The sequence below is a fragment of the Oncorhynchus nerka genome, linkage group LG14 (genome assembly GCF_034236695.1).
Source record: "Oncorhynchus nerka isolate Pitt River linkage group LG14, Oner_Uvic_2.0, whole genome shotgun sequence".
NCBI lineage: Eukaryota > Metazoa > Chordata > Actinopteri > Salmoniformes > Salmonidae > Oncorhynchus > Oncorhynchus nerka.
The window spans coordinates 17,343,706-17,366,819 of NC_088409.1; the positions used below are offsets into that span (position 1 = coordinate 17,343,706).

The 23,114-nt window shown below is 41.1% G+C and overlaps 1 protein-coding gene across 1 annotated transcript; it reads right to left on the reverse strand.

Annotated features, from left to right (window-relative positions):
• Positions 1 to 1,788: 1,788 nt before the first annotated feature.
• Positions 1,789 to 10,140, reverse strand: LOC135575159 (CKLF-like MARVEL transmembrane domain-containing protein 8). The gene is made up of 4 exons (XM_065027592.1): positions 9,721 to 10,140; positions 4,969 to 5,142; positions 2,885 to 3,004; positions 1,789 to 2,616 (listed from the first exon to the last, which is right to left on the reverse strand). Exons 1-4 carry the CDS (start codon positions 9,850 to 9,852, stop codon positions 2,530 to 2,532), a joined length of 513 nt encoding a protein of 170 aa, XP_064883664.1. The 5' UTR covers positions 9,853 to 10,140; the 3' UTR covers positions 1,789 to 2,529.
• Between the last annotated feature and the right edge of the window lie 12,974 nt (positions 10,141 to 23,114).

The window sequence follows — 23,114 nt, forward strand, 5'->3', positions numbered from 1 at the left end:
ATCTGTGATGGGGCCCGTGTTTCTGGATTTGGGGTTGTACCTGATAGGTTCATTGATAATTTGTGTGAGATTGAGGGCATCTAGCTTAGATTGTAAAACGTCTGGGGTGTTAAGCATGTCCCAGTTTAGGTCACCTAACAGTACAAGTTCTGAAGATAGATGGGGGGCAAACAGTTCACATATGGTGTCCAGGGCACAGCTGGGGGCTGAAGGTGGTCTATAACAAGCGGCAACGGTGAGAGACTTGTTTCTGGAAAGGTGGATTTAAAAAAAATAGAAGCTCGAATTGTTTGGGCACAGACCTGGATAGTATGACAGAACTCTGTAGGCTATCTCTGCAGTAGATTGCAACTCCACCCCCTTTGGTAGTTCTATCTTGTCGGAAAATGTTATAGTTTCTGGATTTTTGGTGGCCTTCCTAAGCCAGGATTCAGACACGGCTAGGACATCCGGGTTGGCAGAGTGTGCTAAAACAGTGAATAAAACAAACTTAGGGAGGAGGCTTTGAATGTTAACATGCATGAAACCAAGGCTTTTACAGTTACAGAAGTCAAACGAGAGCGCCTGGGGAATGGGAGTGGAGCTAGGTGCTGCAGGGCTTGGATTAACCTTTACATCACCAGAGGAACAGAGGAGGAGTAGGATAAGGGTACGGCTAAAGGCTATTAGAACTGGTCGTCTAGTGCTTTTGGAACGGAGAGTAAAAGGAGCAGGTTTCTGGGCGCAGAAGAATAGATTCAAGGCATAATGTACGGACAAGGGTATGGTAGGGTGTGAATACAGTGGAGGTAAACCTAGGCACTGAGTGACGATGAGAGAGGTTTTGTCTCTAAAGACACCACTTAAACCAGGTGAGGTTACCGCATGTGTGGGAGGTGAAACAAAATACTATCTAAGGCATATTGAGCAGGGCTGGAGGCTCTACAGTGAAATAGACAATCACTAACCAAAACAGCAATGGACAAGGTATATTGACATTAGGAAGAGGCATGCGTAGCCGAGTTATCAAAGGGTCCAGTGAGTAGCTAGGTGAGCTGGAGACACGGCGATTCAGACAGCTAGCGGGCCGTGGCTAGCAAGCTAGCAGAAAGGACTTAGGGGGACGTCGCAACGGAAGAGTCTGTTGAAGCGCCCTTGGACGGTTACGTTGGCAGACCAGTCGTGATGGCAGGGCTCTGTATAGGCAGTAAAATGGTCCAGGCCAATTGGCAAAATAGCTATTGTAGCCCAAGAGGTGGCTGATGGACCTCTTCAGCTAGCCGGGAGATGGGCCTAGCACGAGGCTAGCTCCAGGCTAACTGGTGCTTGCTTCGGGACAGAGACGTTAGCCAGGAGTAGCCACTCGGATAGCAGCTAGCTAGCTGCGATGATCCACGTGAAAAGGTTCTGAGCTTGCGGTAGGAATCCAGAGATATGGAGATGTGGTAGAGAAAAAAGCAGTCTGATATGCTCTGGGTTGAATCGCCCTGTGCAGACTGGTGGGAGTTGATCGGGCTGAGGTTAGCTGATGACCGCTAGCAGTGGCTAACTGACTATTAGCTAGTTAGCTGGCTAGCTTCTGTTGGGGGTTCCGGTTCTAAAGTATAGAAAATAGCAGATCCATACCACATTGGGTGAGGCGGGTTGCAGGAGTATGCTGAAATTGAGGTTAAAAATATTACAAATATATACGAAATATATACAAAGAAAAAAATATATATACACGGGACACGACAAGACAAAGACGGCTGACTGCTATGCCATCTTGGATTTTTGTCCCACTCCATTGAAGTTCCACAGGACACAATCAACAGGCTGATCAACTTTATGCAAAGGAGATGTGATGCGCTGCATGAGGCAAATGGTGGTCACACCAGATACTGACTGGTTTTCTGAGCCACGTCCCTACTTTTTTTAAGGTATCTGTGACCAACAGATGCATATCTGTATTTCCAGTTATGTGAAATCCATAGATTAGGGCCTAATGAATTTATTTCAATTGACTGATATCCTTATATGAACCATAACTCAGTAAAATCTTTTAAATAGTTGCATGTTGCATTTCAATTTTTGTTCAGTGTAGCTGACTCCTATTAGTGAAATGTATTATTCGTATATGATACTTTTTTTGGAACAATCAAAAAGAGAATTGACTGTAATGTTCTTCATCAGCCCTGTTTCTTAGCCTTGTATTGTACCACCATCTAGTGTGGGACAACATTACTGTCCAAACCATTTTAATATTGGAGTTAAAGCTTTAATCTCCAGCTTCAGAAAAATAGAATAGCCACTTTATTAGCATCAGTCATTTTCATTCAATTTTTTTTTTTTAACTCATGAGTGAATAAGAAGTAAAAACACCACTGAGGTTCAGGGTCTGTCATTCCAACAGATGAAACACACCATGACTCCAAAATAACAGAAATATAACAGAAATTAAATATAGAAATGCATTCCAAAAGGAGTGGTTATTACACTTAACCGTGTGTACTTTTCAAGATCCTTCATGCGCTCCATAACGGATATACTTTAGCTGTCCTTTGTGATTGGTTATTGTTCCTCATCCCTCGAGCGCCAGAATTTAAAACTTAAATATGTACTTCCTGCATAGCAGAGCGTGACCAGGAAGGCAAAGAACTGAAAAACAGACGGATGAAAACATTCAAATTCAGTACAATACTGGGTATGAGTTGAGTAGGCTTAAATGGACCAAATAGACATCATTCTGGATGGTACACAGTGGAATCATACATCTCTAATCTGTCTTGTAGGAATATATTTAGCATTTTAATATTGTATAATTTAAAATCGCTGTAATCATAATTACTCAGTCATGTTTGTGGTATATTTTAAAAGTTGGCGTGATTTAAATGTCTGTCTGGGAGTTCTATGGTGGTTTTCTTACTGTGGATGCTACCCAGCAGTTGTAGTTATGGCGTCCCTTAACAGCATGGCTGATTGAGGCTGCGTCCACTGCTGCTAACACCACATACATCACTGTAGCACTACTGTTGAAGAACAGACCCTGTAGAACACCACATACATCACTGTAGCACTACTGTTGAAGAACAGGCCCTGTAGAACACCACATACATCACTGTAGCACTACTGTTGAAGAACAGACCCTGTAGAACACCACATACATCACTGTAGCACTACTGTTGAAGAACAGGCCCTGTAGAACACCACATACATCACTGTAGCACTACTGTTGAAGAACAGGCCCTGTAGAACACCACATACATCACTGTAGCACTACTGTTGAAGAACAGACCCTGTAGAACACCACATACATCACTGTAGCACTACTGTTGAAGAACAGGCCCTGTAGAACACCACATACATCACTGTAGCACTACTGTTGAAGAACAGGCCCTGTAGAACACCACATACATCACTGTAGCACTACTGTTGAAGAACAGGCCCTGTAGAACACCACATACATCACTGTAGCACTACTGTTGAAGAACAGACCCTGTAGAACACCACATACATCACTGTAGCACTACTGTTGAAGAACAGGCCCTGTAGAACACCACATACATCACTGTAGCACTACTGTTGAAGAACAGACCCTGTAGAACACCACATACATCACGGTAGCACTACTGTTGAAGAACAGACCCTGTAGAACACCACATACATCACGGTAGCACTACTGTTGAAGAACAGACCCTGTAGAACACCACATACATCACTGTAGCACTACTGTTGAAGAACAGACCCTGTAGAACACCACATACATCACTGTAGCACTACTGTTGAAGAACAGGCCCTGTAGAACACCACATACATCACTGTAGCACTACTGTTGAAGAACAGACCCTGTAGAACACCACATACATCACTGTAGCACTACTGTTGAAGAACAGGCCCTGTAGAACACCACATACATCACTGTAGCACTACTGTTGAAGAACAGACCCTGTAGAACACCACATACATCACTGTAGCACTACTGTTGAAGAACAGACCCTGTAGAACACCACATACATCACTGTAGCACTACTGTTGAAGAACAGGCCCTGTAGAACACCACATACATCACTGTAGCACTACTGTTGAAGAACAGACCCTGTAGAACACCACATACATCACTGTAGCACTACTGTTGAAGAACAGACCCTGTAGAACACCACATACATCACTGTAGCACTACTGTTGAAGAACAGGCCCTGTAGAACACCACATACATCACTGTAGCACTACTGTTGAAGAACAGGCCCTGTAGAACACCACATACATCACTGTAGCACTACTGTTGAAGAACAGACCCTGTAGAACACCATATACATCACTGTAGCACTACTGTTGAAGAACAGGCCCTGTAGAACACCACATACATCACTGTAGCACTACTGTTGAAGAACAGACCCTGTAGAACACCACATACATCACTGTAGCACTACTGCTGAAGAACAGACCCTGTAGAACACCACATACATCACTGTAGCACTACTGTTGAAGAACAGGCCCTGTAGAACACCACATACATCACTGTAGCACTACTGTTGAAGAACAGACCCTGTAGAACACCACATACATCACTGTAGCACTACTGTTGAAGAACAGGCCCTGTAGAACACCACATACATCACTGTAGCACTACTGTTGAAGAACAGACCCTGTAGAACACCACATACATCACTGTAGCACTACTGTTGAAGAACAGACCCTGTAGAACACCACATACATCACTGTAGCACTACTGTTGAAGAACAGACCCTGTAGAATGACAACAACAGGATTCCTGGCTGTCTCAGATACTGTAGGGTAGTACACATTATAAAATGGTTTCATTTGATCACATTCATAAAGACTTGGTTCATCTATTTGCTCTCTCCCCCAAAACCATCAAGGAAGTTACCTCCATTAGTTTTCTGTTACATAAATAGTCCACAATTATTAAATTACTAGATTTATAATAAACAACCTCAATCACTCAAGTTTCAAATAATGCTGTATTATGTGTCGTAGTATGTGTCGTACCACAGTTGTCCAGGGGACCTGAGGGATCCTGTTGTAAGCCATGGTCAGGTAGATGATGAGGAAGATGACCGTCAGGACCCAGTACAAGATGGCCACAAACATGACCCACCCAAAGGCAGACACACGGAAGTACTCCGTCCCTGCTATCAGCATCCATACCAGCAGACCAAACACCTGAGGGGACAGGGAAGCATATAGCCAGCATTCCAAATGGTATCCTTTTCCATTTATAGTGCACTACATTTTAACAGGGCCCAAAGGTCTCTAGTAGAAAGTAGTGCACTATACAGGGAATAGGGTGCCACTTGGGATGCACCCATAGTCAGATATGGCTGTACTCTGGTGGTGTCTACTTTATGGTGTATTTAAATGCATTTGCTCAAATCAAATTTGTATTTGCCACATGCGCCGAATACAACAGGTGTAGACCTTACAGTGAAATGCTTACTTACAAGCCCTTAACCAACAATGCTTTAAGAAGTTAAGAAAAAAAGAAGTGTTAAGTAAAAATTAGAAAATAAAAGTTACAAATAATTAACAGGCAATGTTAGTCAATGTGAGTCAATGTGGAGGCTATATACAGGAGGTCCCGGTACAGAGTCAATGTGGAGGCTATATACAGGGAGTACCGGTACAGAGTCAATGTGGAGGCTATATACAGGGGGTCCCGGTACAGAGTCAATGTGGAGACTATATACAGGGGGTACCGGCACAGAGTCAATGTGGAGGCTATATACAGGGGGTATCGGTACAGAGTCAATGTGGAGGCTATATACAGGGGGTACCGGTAAAGAGTCAATGTGGAGGCTATATACAGGGGGTACCGGTACAGAGTCAATGTGGAGGCTATATACAGGGGGTCCCGGTACAGAGTCAATGTGGAGGCTATATACAGGGGGTACCGGTACAGAGTCAATGTGGAGACTATATACAGGGGGTACCGGTACAGAGTCAATGTGGAGACTATATACAGGGGGTACCGGCACAGAGTCAATGTGGAGGCTATATACAGGAGGTACCGGTACAGAGTCAATGTGGAGGCTATATACAGGGGGTCTCGGTACAGAGTTAATGTGGAGGCTATATACAGGAGGTACCGGTACAGAGTCAATGTGGAGGCTATATACAGGGGGTACTGGTACAGAGTCAATGTGGAGGCTATATACAGGGGGTACCAGTACAGAGTTAATGTGGAGGCTATATACAGGGGGTCCCGGTACAGAGTCAATGTGGAGGCTATATACAGGGGGTCCCAGTACAGAGTCCATGTGGAGGCTATATACAGGGGGTACCGGTACAGAGTCAATGTGGAGGCTATATACAGGGGGTACCGGTACAGAGTCAATGTGGAGGCTATATACAGGGGGTCCCAGTACAGAGTCAATGTGGAGGCTATATACAGGGGGTATCAGTACAGAGTCAATGTGGAGGCTATATACAGGGGGTACCGGTACAGAGTCAATGTGGAGGCTATATACAGGGGGTACCGGTACAGAGTCAATGTGGAGGCTATATACAGGGGGTCCCGGTACAGAGTCAATGTGGAGGCTATATACAGGGGGTACCGGTACAGAGTCAATGTGGAGGCTATATACAGGGGGTACCAGTACAGAGTCAATGTGGAGGCTATATACAGGGGGTACCGGTACAGAGTTGATGTGGAGGCTATATACAGGGGGTACCGGTACAGAGTCAATGTGGAGGCTTTATACAGGGGGTCCCGGTACAGAGTCAATGTGGAGGCTATATACAGGGGGTACCGGTACAGAGTCAATGTGTGGGGGAACGGTTAGTCGAGGTATTTGAGGCAGTATGTACATGTAGGTAGTGTTAAAGTGGGCGGCAGGGTAGCCGAGTGGTTCGAGCATTGGACTAGTAACTGGAAGCTACAATTCTGTCGTTCTGCCCCTGAACAGGCAGTTAACCCACTGTTCCTAGGCTGACATTGAAAATAAGAAGTTGTTCTTAACTGACTTGCCTAGTTAAATAATGGTAAAATATATATTATTTAAAGAATTAAAGTGACTATGCATAGATTCTAGCCATTTGATTAGCTGTTCAGGAGTCTTATGGCTTGGGGGGTAGAGGCTGTTAAGAAGCATTTTGGACCTCGACTTAGCACTCCGGTACCGCTTGCCGTGCAGTAGCAGAGAGAACAGTCTATGACTAGGGTAGCTGGACTCTTTGACCATTTTTAGGGCCTTCCTCTGACACCGCCTGATATAGAGGTCCTGGGTGGCAGGAAGCTTGGCCCCAGTGATGTACTGGGCCATACGCACTAACCTCTGTAGTGCCTTGCGGTCTGAGGCCGAGCATGTTCCATACCAGGCAGTGATGCAAACGGTAAGGATGCTCTCGATGGTGCAGCTGTTGAACCTTTTGAGGATCTCAGGACTTTTTAGTTTCCTGAGGGGGAATATGCTTTGTCGTGCCCTCTTCACGACTGTCTTGGTGTGCTTGGACCATGTTATTTTGTTGGTGATGTGGACACCAAGGAACTTGAAGCTCTCAACCTGTTCCACTACAGCCCCATCGATGAGAATGGGGACGTGCTCGGGTCCTCCTTTTCCTGTAGTCCACAATCATCTCCTTCGTCTTGATCACGTTGAGGGAGAGGTTGTTGTCCTGGCACCACAGGACCAGGTCTCTGATCTTCTCCCTATAGGCGGTCTCATCGTTGTCGGTGATCAGGCCACTGTTGTGTCATCAGCAAACTTAAAGAGGGTGTTGGTGTCATGCCTGTCCATGCAGTCATGAGTGAACAGGGAGTACAGGAGGGGACTGAGCATGCACCCTGAGGAGACCCCCGTGTTGAGGATCAGCGTGGCGGATGTGTTGTTCCCTACCCTTACCACCGGGCTGGGCCATCAGGTAGTCCAGGATCCAGCTGCAGAGGGAGGTGTTTAGTCCCATGGTCCTTAGCTTAGTGATGAGCTTTGAGGCCACTATGGTGTTGAACGCTCAGCTGTAGTCAATGAATAGCATTCTCACATAGGAGTTCCTTTTGTCCAGGTGGGAATGGGTAATGTTGAGTGCAATAGAGGAATAAGCATATATTACAGGGAGAAGCATATATTACAGGAAGTAACCTATATTACAGGAAGAAGCCTATATTACAGGAAGTAGCCTATATTACAGGAAGTAGCCTATATTACAGGAAGTAGACAATATTACAGGAAGTAGCCTATGTTACAGGAAGTAGCCTATATTACAGGAAGTAGCCTATATTACAGGAAGAAGCATATATTACAGGAAGTAGCCTATATTACAGGAATAAGCATATATTACAGGGAGAAGCATATTTTACAGGGAGAAGCATATATTACAGGGAGAAGCATATATTACAGGAAGTAGCCTATATTACACGAAGTAGCATATATTACAGGAAGTAGCCTATATTACAGGAAGAAGCATATATTACAGGAAGAAGCATACATTACAGGGAGAAGCATATATTACAGGGAGAAGCATATATTACAGGGAGATTACAGGGAGAAGCATATATTACAGGAAGTAACCTATATTACAGGAAGAAGCATATATTACAGGAAGTAGCCTATATTACAGGAAGAAGCATATATTACTGGAAGTAGCATATATTATAGGAAGAAGCATATATTACAGGAAGTAGCCTATATTACTGGAAGTAGCATATATTACAGGAAGTAGCCTATATTACAGGAAGTAGCATATATTACAGGAAGAAGCATATTTTACAGGAAGTAGCCTATATCACAGGAAGAAGCATATATTACAGGAAGTAGCCTATATTACTGGAAGTAGCATATATTATAGAAAGTAGGTTGACATTATGTTAATTTTCTCCAGTTACATTTCCTTGAACAATGTTAAATAATTAAACCTTCACTTCAGTGCAGTGTTCAGGACAGTGTCATGCCACCATCTGTGATAAACCATCATGCAGGTCATACAGTATTGATTCCCTCCATGAATTCCGATGGCAGTTATTGTGAGAAAGATGGTAAATCCACTGCCATAGTGATTTCAATAAATTATTACATCAAACTTGGACACAAATATGTTTGTGTTGTAATTAGGACATCACTCTCCACAACTGGATCCTGAACTCCCTGAGGGGTAGAGCACAGGCTGTGAGGATTGGCAACAACACCTCCTCTACACTGACTCTTAACTCAGGGGCCCCCCAGGGGTGTCCTCAGTCCTCCGCTGTACTCCCTGTTCATCCACAACTGTGTGGCTTTGCACAACACCAACTCCCTCATGAACTTTGCTGACGACAGCACGGTTATAGGCCTGATAACCAACGACAACGAGTCAGCCTATAGGGAGGAGGTAAGTGAGCTGGCATTGTGGTGTCATGACAACAACCTCTCCCTCAAAGTCAGCAAAACAAAGGAGTTGATTGTTAAGTTCAGGAAGCAGAGGTGGGAACATGCCCCGATCCACATCAACCGGACTGCAGTAGTGAAAGTTACTAGTTTTAAGTTCTTCAGCGTCCACATCACTGAGGACATGTCATGGCCCAACACCACCACAACTCTCTATACTGTAAATAGTGCTTTCTTGAATTATACTTATGCTACTATAAAATGTTTATTTTATTCTACTGAGCCATTTAATTTATGTTCGTATTCTTATATTTTATTATGTCATATTGTTGTTGCATCGTCGAGAAGGAACACGAAAATAAGCATTTATTTGGACGATGTATACTATGCGTATCCCGTAGCCTACATTTTGAACCTTGAAACTTGAAACTTGACTACTTACTATTTCTGCGAAAACGAGGAGCCCCGAAGCAGTGCGAAGAAACTGCCTGTCGTAAACCAGAGTAGGGTTGGAAAAGTTTTCCGTGCTGCTGCTTGTAGACGTTATCACAGTGCGCGTCGCTGTTCCTTCCATTTTCAATATCGATCTACCGCTTTTGGATCCTGCCCCCCTGAATTAAGAACAACATCTAAGGAAGGTGGGAAAGATGGCAATGACGCGTCTTTCCTGAGTAGGCAACAAGACATCTGCGGAACTCTGTACATTTGTGAAACAACTCGTTTTTGTTTATTTTAGATAATAATATCTATGACCTGTCTGAATGTTATTCATAACATCGTCATAACAAAGCCTACTGTATGAATTTGGTCAGTTAGTCCTACACCATTTCCAAAATGTCACTGAGTTGAGAGTGGTTGCATAAAGAGGAACTTATTTTTGATGATAGGCAAATCAGGCTGCCAGAAAGTATTGCCTTTTCATGCTCGTATGGTTGGTAATGTTTTGCATATGGTGCTTTTTTTCAGAGGACCCGAGCAGGAACAATCTACAGCCAAAGTCTGAAGAGAGACCAAGCCAGTAGAATGCAGATTGCAGTTTTGAAACTGCAGTAAAAGTTCAGTAACTGCAGTCGGCTGCGTGATTTCGGGTGCAATAGTTGCTGCACACTGCTGTTATACTGAAGTTAAACTGCACTCTGACTGCAAACTTTTTTCACAAGGGAAATGAGAGCTGGTGGAGTCTCACTTCTAAAGGAGTGCATAATGCAGGTTAGCTGTGGATTATTAATTTACTAAACTAGTCGCACCTTTGCTCAAACAGATACTGTACAGTGTGCCTTCTGGTCAAACAGAACAGTGTGTGTTCAGTTAAGGACTGTCTAGACCCGCTGGGGCTTGTCCAATACGGACCATAGTCCTGGCCTAATGTACCTTCACTAAATCAGACAGTTGTTGATGTAGTTTTCAATCATTGATTAGTTACTACTCTCTCCAGTTAGAAACTCGATATTCATCACCATGTCCTCAGTGTGTCAGCAATAAATGTGTTCTGTGGTGGTGTCTAAACTGTACCAGCAGATGGCAGCATATAGACAGACAAAGATCATGGGGAGAGGCAAAGGAAAATGTGAAAACAGCTCGGGGCTTAACTACAACTTGTGCATAGTCTTAACAACCAACATAACAATACTCGAAATAGGTGATGTAATTGCATCATAACAAAAGTACATATTATACACGTGTTAATAATGCTAGAAATTTAAGTATGGACACTTAAATTCAACCTGTAACAAACTGAAGGGGATTGCATGGCCAGGTTGAGAGAGGCATTGTGTGATAATATATTTTCATATTTTTATACTAGGCAAGTCAGTTAAGAACAAATTTGTATTTACAATGACAGCCTACACACGACAAACCCATACGACACTGGGCCAATTGTACACCACCCTATGGGACTCCCAAACACAATCACTCTGATACAGCCCAGATTTGAACCAAGGTGTCTCTAGCAACCCCTCTAGCACTGAGATGCAGAGTCTTAGACCGCTGCGCCACTCGGGTACCCCAAATACTAGGCTCCTATCTAAGAAACCTCATCACAAATAAATAAATGCAAAACAGGACTTAATCAATTAATTCACAAGTGACCTTTGGTTTGACTGCACTACATCTCGTGACATTGTCATTTAGAATATTCAAAATGATGTTTATTTATTTTGTCCGCTGTACACCCGCAAGGTTACGGAAAAGGTCACTGGGACACACCATAGTAACCTTCATCAAACTCACATCCACTTTGTTTGCATTCTTTATTTCTGATTTAATGAAAATTCAAATAATGCATTTTATTGTTGGCAAGCATTCTGTTGCCATTATTAGGCCTATCTTTTCCAGACATGTGGGATAGGAACATACAGTCCATCTATCTCTCCTCAGACACACAGCAACATGAGATTCCCCGGTTCATTTGAGGAGTATACATTTCCCTTTTAACATTTTAATGGTGTTTTCTAGACAATATGCAGAGTTCATTGCAGATAGATGTGCTGGTGCCACTCAGGCAGTTTAAATTATTGATTGAGGACCTCTATGTGATTGCTTTTATTAAATATGTTTATTGTGTGATGAATTATATTGTTTTATACACATGTATGTGTATGTTGTTTTCATATCCTGTTTTTATTGTCTCTTGTAAAATAGATTTTTAATCTCAATGTGACTCCCTGTTTAAATAAAGGTAAAATACAAATGAAAAATAATTACCAGGAAGAGTATTGTTATCAGTCAGTGTGGTAGTGAATAAAAATAATTACCAGGAAGAGTATTGTTATCAGTCAGTGTTGTAGTGAATAAAAATAATTACCAGGAAGAGTATTGTTATCAGTCAGTGTGGTAGTGAATAAAAATAATTACCAGGAAGAGTATTGTTATCAGTCAGTGTGGTAGTGAATAAAAATAATTACCAGGAAGAGTAATGTTATCAGTCAGTGTGGTAGTGAATAAAAATAATTACCAGGAAGAGTAATGTTATCAGTCAGTGTTGTAGTGAATAAAAATAATTACCAGGAAGAGTAATGTTATCAGTCAGTGTGGTAGTGAATAAAAATAATTACCAGGAAGAGTAATGTTATCAGTCAGTGTGGTAGTGAATAAAAATAATTACCAGGAAGAGTAATGTTATCAGTCAGTGTGGTAGTGAATAAAAATAATTACCAGGAAGAGTAATGTTATCAGTCAGTGTGGTAGTGAATAAAAATAATTACCAGGAAGAGTAATGTTATCAGTCAGTGTGGTAGTGAATAAAAATAATTACCAGGAAGAGTAATGTTATCAGTCAGTGTGGTAGTGAATAAAAATAATTACCAGGAAGAGTAATGTTATCAGTCAGTGTGGTAGTGAATAAAAATAATTACCAGGAAGAGTAATGTTATCAGTCAGTGTTGTAGTGAATAAAAATAATTACCAGGAAGAGTAATGTTATCAGTCAGTGTTGTAGTGAATAAAAATAATTACCAGGAAGAGTAATGTTATCAGTCAGTGTTGTAGTGAATAAAAATAATTACCAGGAAGAGTAATGTTATCAGTCAGTGTTGTAGTGAATAAAAATAATTACCAGGAAGAGTAATGTTATCAGTCAGTGTTGTAGTGAATAAAAATAATTACCAGGAAGAGTATTGTTGTCAGTCAGTGTGGTAGTGAATAAAAATAATTACCAGGAAGAGTAATGTTATCAGTCAGTGTTGTAGTGAATAAAAATAATTACCAGGAAGAGTAATGTTATCAGTCAGTGTTGTAGTGAATAAAAATAATTACCAGGAAGAGTAATGTTATCAGTCAGTGTTGTAGTGAATAAAAATAATTACCAGGAAGAGTAATGTTATCAGTCAGTGTGGTAGTGAATAAAAATAATTACCAGGAAGAGTAATGTTATCAGTCAGTGTTGTAGTGAATAAAAATAATTACCAGGAAGAGTAATGTTATCAGTCAGTGTGGTAGTGAATAAAAATAATTACCAGGAAGAGTAATGTTATCAGTCAGTGTTGTAGTGAATAAAAATAATTACCAGGAAGAGTATTGTTATCAGTCAGTGTGGTAGTGAATAAAAATAATTACCAGGAAGAGTAATGTTATCAGTCAGTGTTGTAGTGAATAAAAATAATGGACCATCAATTATTTATTTGTCTGCAATCCAATGCTTCATCAAGGCATATTACCCCCATTCCCTTAAATTACTGATATTACCCCCATTCCCTTAAATGACTGATATTACCCCCATTCCCTTAAATGACTGATATTACCCCCATTCCCTTAAATTACTGATATTACCCCCATTCCCTTAAATGACTGATATTACCCCCATTCCCTTAAATTACTGATATTACCCCATTCCCTTAAATTACTGATATTACCTCCATTCCTTAAATTACTGATATTACCCCATTCCCTTAAATTACTGATATTACCCCATTCCCTTAAATTACTGATATTACCCCATTCCCTTAAATTACTGATATTACCCCATTCCCTTAAATTACTGATATTACCCCCATTCCCTTAAATTACTGATATTACCCCATTCCCTTAAATTACTGATATTACCCCCATTCCCTTAAATGACTGATATTACCCCATTCCCTTAAATGACTGATATTACCCCATTCCCTTAAATGACTGATATTACCCCCATTCCCTTAAATGACTGATATTACCCCCCATTCCCTTAAATGACTGATATTACCCCCATTCCCTTAAATGACTGATATTACCCCATTCCCTTAAATTACTGATATTACCCCATTCCCTTAAATGACTGATATTACCCCCATTCCCTTAAATTACTGATATTACCCCCCATTCCCTTAAATTACTGATATTACCTCCATTCCTTAAATTACTGATATTACCCCATTCCCTTAAATTACTGATATTACCCCCATTCCCTTAAATTACTGATATTACCCCATTCCCTTAAATTACTGATATTACCCCATTCCCTTAAATTACTGATATTACCCCCATTCCCTTAAATTACTGATATTACCCCCATTCCCTTAAATGACTGATATTACCCCATTCCCTTAAATTACTGATATTACCCCATTCCCTTAAATGACTGATATTACCCCATTCCCTTAAATGACTGATATTACCCCATTCCCTTAAATGACTGATATTACCCCATTCCCTTAAATGACTGATATTACCCCATTCCCTTAAATTACTGATATTACCCCCATTCCCTTAAATTACTGATATTACCCCATTCCCTTAAATGACTGATATTACCCCATTCCCTTAAATTACTGATATTACCCCCATTCCCTTAAATTACTGATATTACCCCATTCCCTTAAATGACTGATATTACCCCATTCCCTTAAATTACTGATATTACCCCCATTCCCTTAAATTACTGATATTACCCCATTCCCTTAAATGACTGATATTACCCCCATTCCCTTAAATGACTGATATTACCCCATTCCCTTAAATGACTGATATTACCCCATTCCTTAAATGACTGATATTACCCCATTCCCTTAAATTACTGATATTACCCCATTCCCTTAAATTACTGATATTACCCCATTCCCTTAAATTACTGATATTACCCCATTCCCTTAAATTACTGATATTACCCCATTTCCCTTAAATTACTGATATTACCCCATTCCCTTAAATTACTGATATTACCCCATTCCCTTAAATTACTGATATTACCCCCATTCCTTAAATGACTGATATTACCCCCATTCCCTTAAATGACTGATATTACCCCCATTCCCTTAAATGACTGATATTACCCCATTCCCTTAAATTACTGATATTACCCCCATTCCCTTAAATTACTGATATTACCCCATTCCCTTAAATTACTGATATTACCCCCATTTCCCTTAAATTACTGATATTTCCCCATTCCATTAAATGACTGATATTACCCCATTCCCTTAAATTACTGATATTACCCCCATTCCCTTAAATTACTGATATTACCCCCATTCCCTTAAATTACTGATATTACCCCATTCCCTTAAATTACTGATATTACCCCCATTCCCTTAAATTACTGATATTACCCCCATTCCCTTAAATTACTGATATTACCCCCATTCCCTTAAATTACTGATATTACCCCCATTCCCTTAAATTACTGATATTACCCCATTCCCTTAAATTACTGATATTACCCCCATTCCTTAAATTACTGATATTACCCCATTCCCTTAAATTACTGATATTACCCCATTCCCTTAAATTACTGATATTACCCCATTCCCTTAAATTACTGATATTACCCCATTCCCTTAAATTACTGATATTACCCCATTCCCTTAAATTACTGATATTACCCCATTCCCTTAAATTACTGATATTACCCCATTCCCTTAAATTACTGATATTACCCCATTCCCTTAAATTACTGATATTACCCCATTCCCTTAAATTACTGATATTACCCCCATTCCTTAAATTACTGATATTACCCCCATTCCCTTAAATTACCCCATTCCCTTAAATTACCCCATTCCCTTAAATTACTGATATTACCTCCATTCCCTTAAATTACTGATATTACCCCATTCCTTAAATTACTGATATTACCCCATTCCCTTAAATTACTGATATTACCTCCATTCCCTTAAATTACTGATATTACCCCATTCCCTTAAATTACTGATATTACCCCCATTCCCTTAAATTACCCCATTCCCTTAAATTACCCCATTCCCTTAAATTACTGATATTACCTCCATTCCCTTAAATTACTGATATTACCCCATTCCCTTAAATTACTGATATTACCCCATTCCCTTAAATTACTGATATTACCCCATTCCCTTAAATTACTGATATTACCTCCATTCCCTTAAATTACTGATATTACCCCATTCCCTTAAATGACTGATATTACCCCCATTCCCTTAAATTACTGATATTACCCCATTCCCTTAAATTACTGATATTACCCCATTCCCTTAAATTACTGATATTACCCCATTCCCTTAAATTACTGATATTACCCCCATTCCCTTAAATTACTGATATTACCCCATTCCCTTAAATTACTGATATTACCCCATTCCCTTAAATTACTGATATTACCCCCATTCCCTTAAATTACTGATATTACCCCATTCCCTTAAATTACTGATATTACCCCATTCCTTAAATTACCCCATTCCCTTAAATTACCCCATTCCCTTAAATTACTGATATTACCTCCATTCCCTTAAATTACTGATATTACCCCATTCCCTTAAATTACTGATATTACCCCCATTCCCTTAAATTACTGATATTACCTCCATTCCCTTAAATTACTGATATTACCCCATTCCCTTAAATTACTGATATTACCCCCATTCCCTTAAATTACCCCATTCCCTTAAATTACCCCATTCCCTTAAATTACTGATATTACCTCCATTCCCTTAAATTACTGATATTACCCCCATTCCCTTAAATTACTGATATTACCCCATTCCCTTAAATTACTGATATTACCCCATTCCCTTAAATTACTGATATTACCCCATTCCCTTAAATTACTGATATTACCCCCATTCCCTTAAATGACTGATATTACCCCCATTCCCTTAAATTACTGATATTACCCCATTCCCTTAAATTACTGATATTACCCCATTCCCTTAAATTACTGATATTACCCCATTCCCTTAAATTACTGATATTACCCCATTCCCTTAAATTACTGATATTACCCCATTCCCTTAAATGACTGATATTACCCCATTCCCTTAAATTACTGATATTACCCCATTCCCTTAAATTACTGATATTACCCCATTCCCTTAAATTACTGATATTACCCCATTCCCTTAAATTACTGATATTACCCAATTCCCTTAAATTACTGATATTTCCCCCATTCCCTTAAATTACTGATATTACCCCCATTCCCTTAAATTACTGATATTACCTCATTCCCTTAAATTACTGATATGACCCCATTCCCTTAAATTACTGATATTCCTCCCTTTCCCTTAAATTACTGATATTACCCCATTCCCTTAAATTACTGATATTACCCCCATTTCCCTTAAATTACTGATATTTCCCCATTCCATTAAATTACTGATATTACCCCATTCCTTAAATTACTGATATTACCCCATTCCTTAAATTACTGATATTACCCCCATTCCCTTAAATTACTGATATTACCCCATTCCCTTAAATTACTGATATTACCCCATTCCCTTAAATTACTGATATTACCCCATTCCCTTAAATTACTGATATTACCCCATTCCCTTAAATTACTGATATTACCCCATTCCCTTAAATTACTGATATTACCCCATTCCCTTAAATTACTGATATTACCCCCATTCCCTTAAATTACTGATATTACCCCATTCCCTTAAATTACTGATATTACCCCATTCCCTTAAATTACTGATATAACCCCATTCCCTTAAATTACTGATATTACCCCATTCCCTTAAATTACTGATATTACCCCATTCCCTTAAATTACTGATATTACCCCATTCCCTTAAATTACTGATATTACCCCATTCCTTAAATTACTGATATTACCCCCATTCCTTAAATTACTGATATTACCCCATTCCTTAAATTACTGATATTACCCCATTCCTTAAATTACTGATATTACCCCATTCCCTTAAATTACTGATATTACCCCCATTCCCTTAAATTACTGATATTACCCCCATTCCCTTAAATTACTGATATTACACCATTCCCTTAAATTACTGATATTACCCCCATTCCCTTAAATTACTGATATTACCCCATTCCCTTAAATTACTGATATTACCCCATTCCCTTAAATTACTGATATTACCCCTTTCCCTTAAATTACTGATATTACCCCATTCCCTTAAATTACTGATATTACCCCATTCCCTTAAATTCTGATATTACCCCCATTCCCTTAAATTACTGATATTACCCCCATTCCCTTAAATTACTGATATTACCCCATTCCCTTAAATTACTGATATTACCCCATTCCCTTAAATTACTGATATTACCCCATTCCCTTAAATTACTGATATTACCCCATTCCCTTAAATTACTGATATTACCCCATTCCCTTAAATTACTGATATTACCCCCATTCCCTTAAATTACTGATATTACCCCATTCCCTTAAATTACTGATATTACCCCATTCCCTTAAATTACTGATATTACCCCATTCCCTTAAATTACTGATATTACCCCATTCCCTTAAATTACTGATATTACCCCCATTCCCTTAAATTACTGATATTACCCCATTCCCTTAAATTACTGATATTACCCCATTCCCTTAAATTACTGATATTACCCCATTCCCTTAAATTACTGATATTACCCCATTCCCTTAAATTACTGATATTACCCCTTCCTTAAATTACTGATATTACCTCATTCCCTTAAATTACTGATATTACCCCATTCCCTTAAATTCTGATATTACCCCCATTCCCTTAAATTACTGATATTACCCCATTCCCTTAAATTACTGATATTACCCCATTCCTTAAATTACTGATATTACCCCATTCCCTTAAATTACTGATATTACCCCATTCCCTTAAATTACTGATATTACCCCATTCCCTTAAATTACTGATATTACCCCCATTCCCTTAAATTACTGATATTACCCCATTCCCTTAAATTACTGATATAACCCCATTCCCTTAAATTACTGATATTACCCATTCCCTTAAATTACTGATATTACCCCCTTTCCCTTAAATTACTGATATTACCCCATTCCCTTAAATTACTGATATTACCCCATTCCCTTAAATTACTGATATTACCCCATTCCTTAAATTACTGATATTACCCCATTCCTTAAATTACTGATATTACCCCATTCCCTTAAATTACTGATATTACCCCATTCCCTTAAATTACTGATATTACCCCCATTCCCTTAAATTACTGATATTACCCCATTCCCTTAAATTACTGATATTACACCATTCCCTTAAATTACTGATATTACCCCCATTCCCTTAAATTACTGATATTACCCCATTCCCTTAAATTACTGATATTACCCCATTCCCTTAAATTACTGATATTACCCCTTTCCCTTAAATTACTGATATTACCCCATTCCCTTAAATTACTGATATTACCCCATTCCCTTAAATTACTGATATTACCCCATTCCCTTAAATTACTGATATTACCCCATTCCCTTAAATTACTGATATTACCCCATTCCTTAAATTACTGATATTACCCCATTCCCTTAAATTACTGATATTACCCCATTCCCTTAAATTACTGATATTACCCCATTCCCTTAAATTACTGATATTACCCCATTCCCTTAAATTACTGATATTACCCCCATTCCCTTAAATTACTGATATTACCCCATTCCCTTAAATTACTGATATTACCCCATTCCCTTAAATTACTGATATTACCCCATTCCCTTAAATTACTGATATTACCCCATTCCCTTAAATTACTGATATTACCCCCATTCCCTTAAATTACTGATATTACCCCATTCCCTTAAATTACTGATATTACCCCCATTCCCTTAAATTACTGATATTACCCCATTCCTTAAATTACTGATATTACCCCATTCCCTTAAATTACTGATATTACCCCATTCCCTTAAATTACTGATATTACCCCATTCCTTAAATTACTGATATTACCCCATTCCTTAAATTCTGATATTACCCCATTCCCTTAAATTACTGATATTACCCCATTCCCTTAAATTACTGATATTACCCCATTCCCTTAAATTACTGATATTACCCCATTCCCTTAAATTACTGATATTACCCCATTCCTTAAATTACTGATATTACCCCATTCCCTTAAATTACTGATATTACCCCATTCCCTTAAATTACTGATATTACCCCCATTCCCTTAAATTACTGATATTACCCCATTCCCTTAAATGACTGATATTACCCCATTCCCTTAAATGACTGATATTACCCCATTCCCTTAAATGACTGATATTACCCCATTCCCTTAAATGACTGATATTACCCCCATTCCCTTAAATGACTGATATTACCCCATTCCCTTAAATGACTGATATTACCCCATTCCCTTAAATTACTGATATTACCCCATTCCCTTAAATTACTGATATTACCCCCATTCCCTTAAATTACTGATATTACCCCCATTCCCTTAAATTACTGATATTACCCAATTCTGTAACGGCGTTCTTCGTTTGTAGAAAGAGAGTCGGACCGAAATGCAGCGTGGTGGTTACTCATGTCTTTAATGAATGAATCGCGGTACATGAAATAACTGATACAAAACAACAAACGGAACGTGAAACCTAATTACAGCCTATCTGGTGAACACTACACAGAGACAGGAACAATCACCCACGAAATACACAGTGAAACCCAGGCTACCTAAATACGGTTCCCCATCAGAGAAAACAAGAATCACCTGACTCTGATTGAGAACCGCCTCAGGCAGCCAAGCCTATACTAGACACACCCCTAATCAACCACAATCCCAATGCCTACAAAAAACCCAATACGACAATACAATAAACCCATGTCACACCCTGGCCTGAACAAATAATTAAAGAAAACACAAAATACTAAGACCAAGGCGTGTCAGAACCCCCCCCTAAGGTGCGGACTCCCGAACGCACTTCAAAACCATAGGGAGGGTCCGGGTGGGCGTCTGTCCATGGTGGCGTTCTGGCTCGGGACGTGGACCCCACCCCATAAATGTCATAGTTCCTCCCCTTCGCGTCCTGGGATAATCCACCTTCTCCGCCGACCATGGCCTAATAGTCCTCCCCCAGAACCCCACTGAACTGAGGGGCAGCTCGTGACTGAGGGGCAGCTCGGGACTGAGGGGAAGCTCGGGACTGAGGGGCAGCTCGGGACTGAGGGGCAGCCCGGGACTGAGGGGAAGCCCAGAAGCCCAGTACTGAGAGGAAGCCCAGTACTGAGATGAAGCTCAGGCAGGTAGTAAGCTCCGGTAGATCCTGGCTGGCTGGCGGATCTGGAAGATTCTGGTTGACTAGCAGATCTGGAAGATTCTGGTTGACTGCCGGATCTGGAAGATTCTGGTTGACTAGCAGATCTGGAAGATTCTGGTTGACTAGCAGATCTGGAAGAGACTGGTTGACTGGCAGATCTGGAAGAGACTGGTTGACTGGCAGATCTGGAAGAGACTGGTTGACTGGCAGATCTGGAAGAATCTGGCTGACTGGCGGATCTAGCTGCTCTATGCAGACTGACAGCTCTGGCTGCTCCATGCAGACTGGCAGCTCCTTGCAGATTGGCAGCTCCTTGCAGACTGGCAGCTCCTTGCAGACTGGCAGCTCCTTGCAGACTGACAGCTCTTTGCAGACTGACAGCTCTGGCTGCTTCATGCAGACTGACATCTCTGGCTGCTTCATGTAGACTGACAGCTCTGACTGCTCCATGCAGGCTGGCAGCTCTGATTGCTCCATGCAGGCTGGCAGCTCTGATTGCTCCATGCAGGCTGGCAGCACCTTGCAGACTGGCAGCTCCTTGCAGACTAGCAGCTCTGGCTGCTCCATGCAGACTGGCAGCTCTGGCTGCTCCATGCAGACTGGCAGCTCTGGCTGCTCCATGCAGTCTGGCAGCTCAGGCTGCTCCATGCAGTCTGGCAGCTCAGGCTGCTCTGAACAGGCAGGAGGCTCCGGCAGCGCTGTAGAGGAGGACGGCTCTGGAAGCGCTGAACAGGCAGGAGACTCCGGCAGCGCAGGAGAGGAGGAAAGCGCTGGCTGCGCTGAACAGGCGGGAGGCTCCGGCAGCGCAGGAGAGGAGAAAGGCTCTGGCTGCGCTAAACAGGCGAGGCGCACTGAAGGCCTGGTGCGTGGTGCTGGAACTGGTGGTACTGGATCGAGGACACGCACAGGAAGCCTGGTGCGGGGTGCTGCCACCGGAGGACTGGTATGTGAAGGTGGCACAGGATGGACCGGACCGTGAAGGTGTACTGGAGAGCCTGAGAGCAGGACTGGCACAGGACGTGCAAGGCTAGGTAGGTACACAGGAGGCCTAGTGCGTGAGGCTGGCACATTTTTCACCAGCCGACTCACACGCACCTCAGGATGAGTATGGAGCGCTGACCCAGGTGCCATCAAATCCCCGACTCGCTCCGTCGGACGAATTTTGTACCTATAGCACCAAGCTAGCAACTCCCTCATTACTCTCCACTCCACTTTCCCCATTAACTCCTTCACAGTCTCTGCTTCACTCACCTCTAACACCGGCTCTGGCTCTGGTTCTGGTCTCCTCCTTGGCTCCTCACGATTAACAAGGAGAGTTGGCTCAGGTCTATCTCCTGACTCTGCCACTCTCCCTCTGAGCCCCCAATACATTTTTGGGGCCGACTCACGGGCTTTCTTCTGCGCCGTCGTGATTGTTTCTCCAACTCCATTCTCCTATAACCCTCTTCGCACTGCTCCAGCGAATCCCAGGTGGGCTCCGGCACTCTCTCTGGGTCGACCGCCCACCTGTCTATTTCTTCCCACGTAGTATACTCCATACCTCTGCTGTCCATAACGTCCTCCCTTCGCTGCTCCAGCTGCCTGTTACCACGCCACTCGGTCCGTGTGTGGTGGGTGATTCTGTAACGGCGTTCTTCGTTTGTTGAAAGAGAGTCGGACCGAAATGCAGCGTGGTGGTTACTCATGTTCTTTAATGAATGAATCGCGATACATGAAATAACTGATACAAAACAACAAACGGAACGTGAAACCTAATTACAGCCTATCTGGTGAACACTACACAGAGACGGGAACAATCACCCACGAAATACACAGTGAAACCCAGGCTACCTAAATACGGTTCCCCATCAGAGAAAACAAGAATCACCTGACTCTGATTGAGAACCGCCTCAGGCAGCCAAGCC